Here is a 13,819-nt window from a genome sequence, read left to right as displayed (position 1 = left end):
TTGCCCAAAAACTCTTTTTGATTTAAAAGCTCTGTTTCTCAAACGTAATTTTATAAATCACGTAATACAACGAAATTAGCTAAGATAAAAATAAGGAAAAGAAAAAGAAGAGGAAGAAGAATGATTAGAAGTTAGAACCAAAAGAGGAAGGAAATTTAGTGAATACCTGAGTCTTCTGTAATGTGAATCTTTTATGCTTTTGCATTCTTTGGTTGCATAGAAAAGAAAAAGAAAAAGGAAAGGAAAAAAGAGTGGGCATTAAGAGAAAAAAAATTGATAAAAAAAGAATAGTTAAACTGTTAGAGATAGAACAATATGCCTTAAGAAGTCATTCTATATATATATTTTTTTTCAGGTGATCGGGCTATCTTATGGATTTTGTTTTCTGAAAATTTTGGTAGCAAGTTCCAGAGCTTTAAGAGGCTTAGAAACTAGTTCCGTTTGTTATTTATTTATTTTTTATTTTTTGGTATTCTCTTCTTAAAACAAAAATGTTAACAAACAACCTAAATATAAAACACTCATAAAAACATTTTCACCTTTATTTTTTAAATAAAAAACACCCACAAAACAGATTAACAAACATAGCAAACAGACGTTTTTATTTCGAAACTTATGTCACGCGAGACTTTTTTTTATATATATTTTTAGTACCCAATCACCAGGGAGATTTTTTTTCTTTCAAGTATTTGGATTTGGGCTTAAAAAGTCATGTAATTTCTTCTGACTTGCAGTTATTATTATTATTATATTTTTTAAAAAAAAATTTGGAGGGTACAGCCAAAAATAAACTTTCAAACCTAGCCCAATATAATTTGCGGGGGAGGAGTGGAACCATGGAGGTCGGGAAACATTTATCTGCATAGTGTCCATATACACCATAGTCAACCACCCATGTATTTGTACGATACAAGCTTCAACTATCAACAACTACGACCACAAAAGCCAAATGAAATGCACCCAGAACAAAGATTGTATGGAGAGGACATGAGCATCAGTATTTAAAGTTCTTCAAGTATATAAGGGTGTTTTATACTTGAAAAACTAAAGAACACTTGAATTAGAACATTTATAAGGACCCAGAAACAAAAGAAAAGTATAGTGATCTAAGTTAACAAAAAGCGAAGGCAGAGGGAACGAGGATCTTCTCCATTTCAAATGAATGGTTAAAATTTAATGTTGTCACATCTAACAGTGCAAATGATGTCACATCATTTAACTTTTTTGAATGACGTGACAATATATTTATCACGTGACACCATCTACACCATTAAATACAACAACATTAAATCTTGATTATAAAATGTCTATGCCATTAGTAATTGCGGGCAGCATTATTGTAAAACCGGCCACTAGGGTATGGAACCCTAACCTCAGTTCCCTGAGTTTTCTCCCTCCTGAAAACATGGGGTAGTTCTCTATATGACTCAAACTGACTAGTGGCATAATCTCGATGCGCTTCAGCAACATCTGCAACTGGAGCTCCAATGTAGCCATGAGCATCGTGCAGACCTGAATTCCGGTAGTGAGTCGTCTCGGGTTGCTGATACCGATTGAACCGTGCATGTAATTCCTTGTGGAGGAATTCTTCTCTTGCATTGGCATGTTTAGCACGAAGTGCTGATACTTTTTCCTGATGCCTAGTATTGATCTCGATTATTTTCTGAGCCAAAAAAAAAACTAAAACCTCAAAGTTTGCTCTAGAGACAACTTATTGAAGGTACAGCACAAACATTATTAAGAGTAGATTGTGGTTTCATGCCTACAAATAGTGTCAATCGTGGCAATAAATATATTCAATAGCTTTTTCCAGATTGTAGAGCACCAAGTAAATCTATGCACTATGCTTCAAAACAAATCACATGTATGCATACATATGAGCTAATTATGAAGAAAAAAATTGACTATTACATCATGTGAAGTCAAAATAATTTTCTTTTCCCAAATATTAAGACCACAAAAACAAAAATTCAGTAACTATTCACAATTAAGCATTTGAAGATCGGGTCCTACAGACCCCACAAAGACATATAAACACCACCAAGAAAAGAGACTCCGTCCTAGTATTTGTGTAGTTTAACAACTATTTTACTCATCGACACATGCAAATTTCACTTTGATCAAGATTATGAGCCAGCAATCCATTTCCTACACTTAAAAGATCTAGATGCAGCATAATTACTGCTAAAAGTAAGTTGGGACATTATCTACTGACCTCCTTGTGCCTTGCATATTCCACGTCCTCTGTATGACTTTGTTCCTTTGCCAAGTTAATGATTTCATTAATGAATTTTCGTTCAAGACCTTCAAAAGTCAGTGGTGATGGATTGTCTTCATAGCCAACTTCCATATCTTGCTCATGAGATAGGCTTCTAGGTTCTCTGTCTGCTCGGTTATCTGAACTGCGTCTCTGTTCTGGCATCTGATCCTGGTAATAAGATCTTGTCCCATTGTCCCCCAGACCTGTATCACCAAAAGAGAACAAAAAAGGGGGAATATTTATAACATTTTTCTTCTTTTAAATTTTAAATGGTTTTGGATAAATGTCACAAATAAAAAATTCATACTCTTATGGTTATACCCTTTTTTCTATTTTTTTTTCCTCACAAATCTGTATCAGAATCTCCATACAAAGATACTAGATCGAAATGCTTGTTTAACTACATGCATGTACCTTCAACTTTTCACATAAACTTGGTTAGAAGGTATCATAAAAAATAAGAACATCAAAGAATACTCGCATCAAAATAAAATCATGGGCTTTGATAAAAAATTAGCTTTCTGATGACATTGAATATTGATACAGATCATGTCTAAGAACAAGAACAACATCAATTATGGGAACTCTTGTCCCAATTACACTTGTATTAAGAACCCATAATCTTGAAGCCAATTTTCTATTATTGCAAAGCGGGAAACTCTATAGAATGTCTTGTAGGCTGGAAAGCACCAATGGCTTCGTGATAGTTACACAACCTCAAAGATCAGGCTTCCTGCAGTGTATTCTGGACTAGAAATTGATTTGACATTGAAACAATTCCTTACCATCCCAAACCCCGTCATGCGATTACAAGAAAGGAAAATAATATTTTTGTTCCCTACAATGTTCAATAAGAGGATGAAGTCCAAGTCTTTGGAATATTAACTTGAATGATACCGAATAAACTATGTTTGATCTTTGCTCATTTTATGAATAACTTGGATTGCAAAAAGAAATCAAGACAGATCTTGGAGAAGAATTCAAGGAGGGATCTCCTCTTTTCTGAATGGTATGGAAAAATACGCCCATAAAATTTGATATGCAATGCTGCCAGAGCTTAAAGAGGTGTCACATCAACTTATGTGAATAATCAAATACTAGCAAAAACTTAAAAAGGAAAAATCAATGAAAATGGGGGAAAAAAAAAATGAAAGGATAAGGGAGACTGAACAACATGATGAGGACATTAAAACCTTTCTGACTAGTGAATCCAATTAGCTTATGCACCTTTGATGCTCTGGCATCAACCTACTAGAACAGAGAGAACTCAATTCCAACAAGCCAGTATAATGACAGAAAGCATCTAGTTTGGGATTCACACGCACGTACGCACGTTTGTGTACAAAAGAACTTTTTTCTGAAAAACCATGGATTTTCTGAGAAATTAAATATTCGGATATGGAAAACTTGGAAATTGTGAGAATTGGAAACCATAAGTTTTTATTAACTATTTCCCCATTTATTACTTCAGCATCTAGCTGTCACAATTAAAACTACATGGCCACGTTTGCATCAGAACTTGACGTACATTGATGTGGCTATTCGGTTTCTGATTGCAGCATTTAAGTGGTTCCGTATTTGGTTTGGATATCCAATGATAAAAAGGGGGAGACTTTTGTTATGCATAACCATTCTAGTATAATTAATATCCATAAACAATTTCAAAAGTATTAAACTCATGATTTTTCTGGTGAAGTGCTATGGATACATACATGTATGCGCGCATGTGCATATCTAGATGGATATGTATATGTGTGTGTGAGTGCATGTAAGTATGCATCGTAGGTAGATAGATAGATAGACAGACATACATACACACAGACTGATTTCTATGGCAGCATTAACTAGTGATAATGCCTCACAAGATCCACAAGGGCCTTTCATCCTTGCTTCATATAGCTCCTTGAAGTAGAGTAATGTGGTCTAATATGTCTTGTACACTTCAAATCCTAAAACTTTGAAAAGCTGGTATCTTTCGGGCTTGCTTGGGAAAGCTTTTGAAAAGTGTTTTTGTTTTCTGCTTTGAGATTTTGTGAAAATTTTCTTTTAAATGTGGAGGCCACATCTGAAAAAAGTGGTCTGTGGGGACACGTCTAAAAACTCGATTGGATTACTTTGAAAGTGGTTTTGAAAACATTTTTTTTAAAACAAAATATAATAAATTTGGGCCTACAGGAGGCTGGCCTCCACTGGTGGCCGCTACAGATCTGGCGATGGCCGCCAGACAATTCTGCATGGCTGCTCAACACAGCCAGCAGCCATGCAGTGGAGCAACAGTTTGTGGTGACCTTCTGAAGAATGATCACCAAAACCAAACTTTGACACATGGACAACAAATGATCTAGTCAATTACTTACCCATTAATAAAGGGTCAAGACCTAGTAAATCAATAAATTAGCAACACATATGGACCAATGGTCTCTAAATGCAACAAATAAAATATCCATGACGACGAAGAAGAAATCCTGTTGTATAGCTATTTGCTAATACTCACAAAAATATACCATGCATGTTTACCGCCAGTAACAAAATGCATATAAACTGTCTTTAGTAAAAGCATGTTACTCACACAATTAACACGTCATCACTAGTTGCTCAAGAACTCAATGAATTTTGGGGCCAATAATTGGCACTCACCGGTGCCATAGTCTTCTCCATGCTGGAATAAAGCCCCTAGGCCACTACTCTATGAAACAGAAGCAATATTATCAAACAGAACTCTTTCTAGGACGCGTATTTAACCACCATTAAGTAGATAACCATGTAAATTATACAAAGAAATATTATAGTCATCATCATTATTAAGACTACATAACCAACCTACCCTACGCATAACTATATTTACATTTGTGTAGTGGCTGGACGCATATGGGACTTACATGCTTGTGAAATTCTTCTAAAGACTGCACTGATTTGTCTCCTCTTTTTAAGAGGGTCTTTTTTGATGGATGAAGTGCACTCTTGCAAACACAAGGTACTTGGCTGAAAAGCAAGCAACCTCACCTAATTATGTTAAGGAAGAATTGTACTTTGTAGTGCTGGTTATTCAGAGCCAGATTTGACCCTGAAACTGAAGAAAGATTGCTTCAGGGGTCACTATGGCATGGTTGTACGTAGAGCAGTCTGCCCCTACAGTGTGGGCGTGCAAGAAAACTCCAGATATGGCTGGATAATTTCCAGAACTCCACACAACAAAATATGTTCAAAGTGTAAGAATCAAATGAACCAAGAGAAGGGCATACTAACTCCATCTTTCAGCTCATGATAATGTAAAACACATTGATAGATTATTTAGAACTACTGGTATGAATGGATAGTTTCTAGAATTCCACATAAACAAATATTTTTTTTTTTGATAAGTAAATTCCACATAAACAAATATCTTCAAACTATTAAGACTTTAATGAGTAATGAAAAGGATGCACTACCTCTATTTGTCAGCAAATAAGAATGTACAACACTTCACAATTATCATTTCGAGTACAAGAATACCATATAGCAAAATATCATCAAATTGTAGCATTTACATGAACCAAGAAAAAGATACCACTATCTAATTGCACATGGGAGTGTACTTTAGAACTAGAGACATGGATGGAAAATTTATAGAACTTCATATAGCAAGATATTGTCAAAGTATAACAATAATATTAACCAAGAAAAGGATGTAGTATCTCCAGTTTTTAGTACATAAGAATGTACTACATTTTACAAGCATCATTTCAATCTTTGTCTGCTACTTTACTCTCATACGGAAACCCTCCCGTGATGATGGCAAGACACTTTGTCCCTCAATGAACTTGATATAAGGTGTGTGAGATCTATTAGTTCAATTATCCCAACTCTGCTCTCAATGTCATATACTAGAATCTGTGGTTCTTAAGAAAAAATTTAACCAGTATTTTCTTCGCAGGGTAAAACATCAACAGCTAAAACACATATAAGACCTCAAATATCAAGGTACAATATCATGACACCCCAGTCCCAACTATTAGCTTTCTTCTAGTTGCATGATCTCATCAACTAACACAACATTGTTGGAAAACACACAGACACCCACTGTGATCCCTCATCTTGAGAGCATGCCTAAGCCTAGCCAATTCATTGCGTAGATGTAAGCCAAACATACTCAAGCATCTTCATACTAGCTAACTCTCTGGCATGCATGTCCTTGATCACTTCAATATGTGTTGTACTGATAATCCCATTTTTCCCGGCACATATATATGATCTATAGGGAAAGTCTAAAGTTTTTGTTATTCCTGTAAATAATAGTGCTACAGAAACATATTACATATCTAATATGCCTTAAAAACCTTTATATAGCCCAAATATAGATATAACAAATATGACTTACAAACCTCCATGGATGTATATAAATGACATTAGCAAAGTGTCAATTTCCTTAAGGAAATGATAATCACAGTCTTTAGGGGTATTGTGAGTTTAAGGACAGTACTTGCCTTCATTAAATGAATGGGGCGATATTTGATTTGATACATTTGGTGCATCTCTATCCCATTTCCATTGCTCCTCTATTTTTGAAGACTTATATGAATGCTCTTCCTCAGTAGAAAAAGAATCTGGACGTCCTGGAAAATCTTTCATTGCAGCATTCAGCTGCATTCTTTGTGTGGACATGTGCTGCATTCTCTGTGTAGGCATGTGCTGCATCTGAGAAGCAACAAATGGATTTGCTTGGGAATTGGTGTAAGCTGGATTCACATGGGAATCAGGATAAGATGCCCGCCTTTGCATCCTCCCACTTGACTGGAAAAAAATGTTAACTCCAACCTAAAAGCACAATAGACTTGAATAACAATGATCCAATTGGAGAAAACTCACAAGTCATGCCAGAAGTTCTAAATTCTGTATGAAACAAACAAAAAGGAATACACAATTCAAACCGGAAGTATAAAGTATTCTATGCGAAAAGATCAAGGCAGGATAAGTAAATTTTTTTTCTAGAAAAATTTCAGTGCAGGCAAGGACACAACTGACATTGAGGCAATGATATGACCCCAACAATCTAAATGTCATGAAAACCAGACAAAAATAGAGACTAACAAAAAAGCCACAAGCAATTAGTATCAGTAACCTTTCTTGTTTAATCACCCAGCAACTTGACAGGTTCTTAGTTAGAGAATATCTACTTCCAACCCACCATTCAAATCCAAGCATTGTAAGTAAAGAGAGCTTCATAAAATTAAGTAGGCTAACAGAACCCAAAAATTGGAGGAAAACATGTCCACTACATGGAAATTGCTAATAGGGGAAGCAGCGAGATGAGAACGAAAAAGTTATCCATCCCCATGATTTTCCCAGAAAAAATTGAATCTTTTTACCTCTTTTTCACATTTTAACAAACCCTAAATTTAGCAATTAGAGAGACTCAAGAGTCCGAACAGGCAAGTATTAACAAACAGGGTTAAAAATATAAACTTTTTGTCAAAAGTATGAGGAAACCTTTTGCAGGCATTGATTACGTACGCAGAAACTCTCTGTTTGGTTGCCAAAGAAAATTTAGGAAAAGAAAGGGTATCAAAATTTTCAAGAATACACATTCATATCAAACAACCAACCAAAAAGCCACAATTTGAAAAAGATACAACTATTCATAAAGGTTATAGAATTTTCGAATACCCATTATCCTATATCTTCCAATACGCACCCAAAATAATATAACTAAAAAAAAGAGCTTGAAATCATAGCACATACCCAGTGCTTGCCTGCCTGCTTTATTCTGTAATATTGTAAAAACCCGAATAAAAAAAGGAATGAGCAGCAGAAGATCGAGGACAATTTGGACGTTGAGGGTTTTGAATCTCTTGATTTCCTTTGGTGCGTTTAATCTTAGAGTCAGGGGTGGGCAAATACCCGCCCAACCCGCAAAACCCGCCCCATCCCGCCCATTTTTCCTAAGAAAATCGCGGATCCGGGTTGATTTTTCAGTTACCCGTACGGATCGGGTCGGATTTCGGGTTGAGTTTTTTAACAATCCCGAATACCCGCCCCGACCGGACCTGCTTTAACATAAACCTTAATAACCCATCTTCCAAAATATCTCCTCCCTCAGTTCTCTCTGGTCTCTCACGCGTCCCTCAGCTTCACTCTGCGCCGCTCCGGCTCAGCCGGGATTAGCGTCCACCGGAACTCCGATCACAAGGTTTGTTTCTTTCATTCTCTCTCTTTCTGTCTCAGTCGGTTTCCAAGCCAAGAAGGTTGAGGGCTCAGTTAAGTTCGTCGACAGTGATTATACCATCGATGTTCTTGTCAAAGACTCTCAGCCGTCGCCCAACCCGCCCCTTTGTGGCTTAAAGAAAAACAATATAAAGCTTTGTACTGCACATTTCATTTTTATCTACAATGGTTGATGAATACTTTTATGTACACTTTTTTTGGAAGACATGATAAAAAGAACGTACCACCCATTTAGTTTCTTTATTCCCATTTCTTTTCTCATCTTCCAAAAAAGTCAAGGCATGAGAATGGCATGGAAGGCAATGTCACAAGCTCAATCTTTCTCTCTGTTACAAAATTATTTTATGATGTTTTGCACCGTAAAACAGAACAAAGCCCATTTTGGAGCTGACAAAGTTAACAAAATCAAAAACCCTTCTACTGTATAGGGTTTTCTCTGTACACCGAGCTCATCAAAGTCTTCGTCGCAATGGTTCGCTCCTAAACCTCTCTCTCTCTATACGGTTCCAGGTATTGTGATTTTACTGATTGCTGTTGTCTTTTTTTGGATTAGCCGCAAGGAGATTACATAGACCTTCACAGGAAGAGAAATGGCTATCGCCTTGACCACTTCGAGCGCAAGCGCAAGAAGGAGGCTCGTGAAGTCCACAAGCGCTCTGAATATGCCCAGAAGGTCATTTCCTTTCCTTGTTTGGACACTGTTAATCTCTAAATCTCCACAATTTCTTTTGTTGTTCATTTTTTTGGGAAAATTGAGAGCTAAATTTCTTATTTAGGGTTTAATTTTTAATGCAACAGGCGCTGGGTATTAAGGGCAAGATGTTTGCGAAGAAGCGCTATGCTGAAAAGGCCCAGATGAAGAAGACGTGAGTCTTTTCTTTTTTTCTTTTTAATTTAATTTATGGTTACGCTAATTTATACTCTATTTCAATGCTTTTTTTTCTGAATTTATTTATTCAATTTCATGTTTACTATGGATTTGTGAGCTGTTGTATATATAAGTGGAATAAAGGGTATTAGAAATGATGTTTTCTTGACAAGCTGTAGTTTTAATGCCTGATACTAATTCTCTATGTAAACCATATTTTATGTGATTTTTGTTTTTATTATTTTTTCTAGTGTTGTAACTCTTGGGTGTTGAGATTTTTGTGCCTTAGATAAGATGTGCTATGGACTCTCTTGAGAGCAATGAACTTATCTTTGTTGTGATCACTAATAGCAATATTACAGTAGTGTTATTGACAACTTGGAAAAAAAAGGAGCATTTTACTTCAAATTGCTGCTGTCTTGAAAACGAAGGGAATGTTGCTAAATATTTTTTTCTTTTTTTGATAAGTAGAATGTTGCTAAATATTTGTAGGATTCTTTAAGATATCATGGTCAAAATTTGAAATCATTAGGAACATGATTATCCTGGTACTAGAGTAGTATTATTGTTTAGTGGCATAGCAGATTGGGAATGTAGGTTTTATTTTTCTTAGAATCATCGTGGTAGAAAAGTTCCAATTTCCTTAGTCTGCCATTTAGTTAAGTTTCTTGTTGAAGCACTTTAAAACTGCAACAATATATATGCCCATGACAGCTCAATCACTTTGGATGCAACCAGTTTGAATTGAAAACCATTTTTTCCTTTGTTTCGTTAGTATATCCTCCTATATTTGTCTGAAGATAAATTACCAAGTATCATATGTTTCAGTTGTCAGTAGATATTTTCCAAAATGGGTGAGTTATAGTTGCTTGTTATTGATTTTTATTATGTTGGATAACCATTGGTGGATAAAATTTTTTGTTTTTGCATGTCAATAGACTGGCTATGCATGAGGAATCGTCCACCAGGCGCAAGGTGGATGATGATGTTCATGAAGGAGCTGTTCCTGCCTATTTGCTGGATCGTGAAAACACAACGCGAGCAAAAGTATGTTACACCTGCGATCTGAAAAGTACTGATTTTTCTTTCGCAGACACTCCTTTCTGTTTATGAATCTGACATGCACTATTAATAGGTTCTTAGCAATACCATTAAGCAAAAGAGGAAGGAGAAAGCTGGTAAATGGGAAGTCCCTCTACCCAAGGTAAGATCATAATCAACTTTCTTGCATGATTTTGTGGTTCTTTGTGTGGTGTATGGTGTGGGTGAATCATGGTGTATCTGTAATCAGTTAAATTTTATTTGGAATTTATATCCCTTCTTCAGGTGAGGCCTGTGGCCGAAGATGAAATGTTCAAAGTGCTCAGAACTGGTAAAAGAAAGAGTAAGTTTCCAGAACTCCCCTTCTTCATTATCTTTAATATATTTATTAATTTTTCTTGATATTGAAATTGTTTTATTGGTTAAAATTTGTTTCCTTGTTAATCTCACTTGTATGTTTTCGGCTTATGGTAAGATGATGGAATTCTAAAGTGTTAGAAGATGCTGTGAAGTTATTCTTCAATTTGTTCTATTTTTTCTCACTCTTTTTTATTATTTGGCTAACTTCATAAGTCATGTTTGTCTGGAGACCATGAAATTCAATTTTGGGTTGTGGCTTTGTGGATTTACCAATGCAATCAAAGAACTGTCTACTGTTGTTCACTGTGTGATAAAGTAGCTCGTAGAATTTCTCTAATGCATCTGATTTTAGTGTGCTTACAATAAAACATGATTGTCTTTATGGTTGTTTTCATATAAAACGTGATTTGAGTGACTAGTAGTGCCCCTAATGCTCTAGGCCTGGATCTCTTTTGCAGCCAAACAATGGAAGAGGATGGTCACAAAAGCCACATTTGTGGGAGCTGGTTTTACAAGAAAACCTCCAAAGTATGAGCGCTTCATCCGTCCTAGTGGGCTGCGGTTCACCAAAGCTCATGTCACACACCCTGAACTCAAATGCACTTTCAATCTTGAGATTATCGGAGTAAAGAAAAATCCTAACGGTCAAATGTATACCTCTCTTGGCGTGATGACAAAGGGAACCGTCATTGAGGTACTACTGCCTTCCTTCAAATTTATACTTATGATCCACTGAGGAAGAACAAAGTTAGACGTGATGGGTTTACATTTTTTTTGTTTCTTCTGTTGTTGTGAATTTCAGGTAAATGTTAGTGAGTTGGGTCTCGTTACACCGGCTGGGAAAGTTGTATGGGGTGAGATTATCCTTCTAGTTTTTTGTTTTTTGTTTTTTTTTTTTAAATAAAATAAATAAATAAATAAAAAACCTGCCATTGTTATGGATTTCAACTCCCATCCGTACATGTCTCATTTGGTTTGTTGTGATTTATGATAAAAGAAAGTAATTTATTTTGTTGTGGCGGATGCAGGGAAATACGCTCAGGTGACAAACGACCCTGAGAATGATGGTTGTATAAATGCTGTTCTGCTTGTCTAAGAGCATGTTATTTATAAAACAATGGTATATGTAGAGTTCTCATTTCGTTGACGTAGCTCAAGAGCGGCTGTTTTACCTATGAACACCAAAATAGGAGCAAACTATTTTAGCTTGAGCCTTCCTATAATTTTTGTTTTTTTATACATTTAAAATATAATTTTTGTTTTTTTTTTTTATCACAAGATTTTTGGCAAGCAAAAACCAAAATTTTGAACGCTTTACAAAAATTTTGGTGTTTAATGACCCACAAATAATGACTTTTTGGCCCAAAAAAGATCATTATACTACCCCTACCCCCCCCAAAAAAAAAAAGAAAAGAAAAAGGGACCAATTTAGTGACTACGTTCTAGTGATGTGTCAATGGCCAAACACACCGCCAACTGGATGGTAACATGTCATTAGTGACGTGTGTTGCGAGTCACTAATCCATCCGTCAAGGATTTGATTTGGTGATGTGTTGAGTTGGCACACGTCACCAATTTGGTGATGTGTTAAATATGCACGTCACCATTTTTGTGACGTTCCAAGTGTCACACTGCACCAATTTGGTGACTTGTCTATTTTGGAATGTTACCAAATTAGTGACGTGTGAAAAAACGCATTACACAAATTTTGGTGTTTAATGACCCACCAATAATGACTTTTGGCCCAAAAAAGGTTATTAATTATTTGTCTAGTGACGTTCAAAAAATGTCATTTTTCAAATGGTGAAGAGTGTATAGACTAGAAAAATGGGCTAATGTCGTTTCAACAGTACAAAACGGCACATTTTAGAAGATAAAAGGTGCCGTTTGAACAGTGCACAACACCTTCTAAAAGGTGTCATTTTGCATTATTCAAACGTCACTACTCTTTAAAAAATTAACAAAAAAATAACTTTTATCAAAAATATATATATATAGAGGTGGCCACCCCTCATTGGGTGTTGGGGGTGACCCGAAAGCCACCCCCGATCTGCTCTGGGGTGGCCCCTTATGGGTGGCCCGTGAGCCACCTCTGCCACCTGTGGGGTGGCTCGTGGGCCACTCCTCCCCCCAAGTGTAGCTACCAGTAGCCACATGTATTTTTTATTTTTTATTTTATTTTTAAAAAATGTTTTATATCTGTGTTGGTGAAAATGGAAATTTTTTTAAGTTTTTGAGTGTGGGTGGTTGTTTTAAACGCAGACTTTGGAAGCTAATATTTTCAAATTTTGAGACATGTATTGTTCACACGTCACTATTCACATGCAAAACTATTCACGCGTCACTATTATAAAATAGTGACGTTTGAACAATTTAAAAGTCACATTTTAATGGCGTTTTATCTAATGACTTACTATTCATACGTCACCAAATTAAGGAATTTTTGTAGTGACGATTGGATTGAAGTGGTGCCGGCCGACAGCCGATGGTGAACCTTTGATGCGAAAGTCAGTAAATTTGTCAAGAAAATGAATAGAAAGAGTTGTAGGGCAGCAGAAGCTAGCTATTGTCTTGTTTAGGATGATGGCTCTCATTTATATTAGACTCCTAATTAATCATTAATGATAAAGATAAAGATTAGTACTAGATAGGCTTAAAGGTTTACTAGTTGAATTTAGGACTAGATCATTTCAAATTAGAATTATGATTAATTAGGAGTCTTATCAATTTAAGAGTCATTTGTATTTATTTAAAGACATTTTGTGACGAATGAAAGAAAGAAAAAAAATTGTGAAAGTTATGGAATTCTCCCGCCCTGAGTGGAGTATTGTAGTCAATGTGCTATTGTAATCTCTCCTACCCGAAATAGTTAATATTATCAATATATTTATGTTATTAGTTGTGGGTATTCATCACAAGAAGTCACCTACAAGACAAGAAGAAAATTATTGAAGTGGCATCAGTCGGTAGCCGGTGGAAAAACCTCTGATACTGTAAATTTGTTGAGAAAATAAAATAGAAAGTTTTATGGTATATATCTTTAACTCTTTTGATCTCATAAGTTTATAATATATTTACATACCCAAACA

The 13,819-nt window shown here is 35.7% G+C and overlaps 2 protein-coding genes across 3 annotated transcripts; one reads left to right on the top strand and one right to left on the bottom strand.

Moving 5' to 3' along the window:
- Window positions 1-912: 912 nt before the first annotated feature.
- LOC132163466 (uncharacterized) lies at window positions 913-8,134 on the bottom strand. The gene is made up of 4 exons (XM_088514016.1): window positions 7,979-8,134; window positions 6,724-7,054; window positions 2,216-2,463; window positions 913-1,663 (listed from the first exon to the last, which is right to left on the bottom strand). Exons 2-4 carry the CDS (start codon window positions 7,016-7,018, stop codon window positions 1,316-1,318), a joined length of 891 nt encoding a protein of 296 aa, XP_088370142.1. The 5' UTR covers window positions 7,019-7,054; window positions 7,979-8,134; the 3' UTR covers window positions 913-1,315.
- A 183-nt stretch (window positions 8,135-8,317) lies between these two features.
- On the top strand, window positions 8,318-11,953 carry LOC132165093 (uncharacterized). Of its 2 annotated transcripts, none has more exons than XM_059575597.2 (10): window positions 8,318-8,426; window positions 8,830-8,933; window positions 9,015-9,134; window positions 9,260-9,327; window positions 10,268-10,376; window positions 10,465-10,533; window positions 10,656-10,713; window positions 11,189-11,424; window positions 11,533-11,584; window positions 11,759-11,953. In XM_059575597.2, exons 2-10 carry the CDS (start codon window positions 8,931-8,933, stop codon window positions 11,824-11,826), a joined length of 783 nt encoding a protein of 260 aa, XP_059431580.1. In that variant the 5' UTR covers window positions 8,318-8,426; window positions 8,830-8,930; the 3' UTR covers window positions 11,827-11,953. The 2 variants fall into 2 exon arrangements, with proteins under 2 accessions (XP_059431580.1, XP_059431585.1); XM_059575602.2 differs by having other exon boundaries at window positions 8,324-8,426; window positions 8,890-8,933.
- Window positions 11,954-13,819: the final 1,866 nt, after the last annotated feature.

Source organism: Corylus avellana, chromosome 2 (genome assembly GCF_965113065.1).
Source record: "Corylus avellana chromosome 2, dhCorAvel1.hap1.2, whole genome shotgun sequence".
Lineage (NCBI taxonomy): Eukaryota > Viridiplantae > Streptophyta > Magnoliopsida > Fagales > Betulaceae > Corylus > Corylus avellana.
This window is presented reverse-complemented; position numbering and strand designations above follow the sequence as displayed.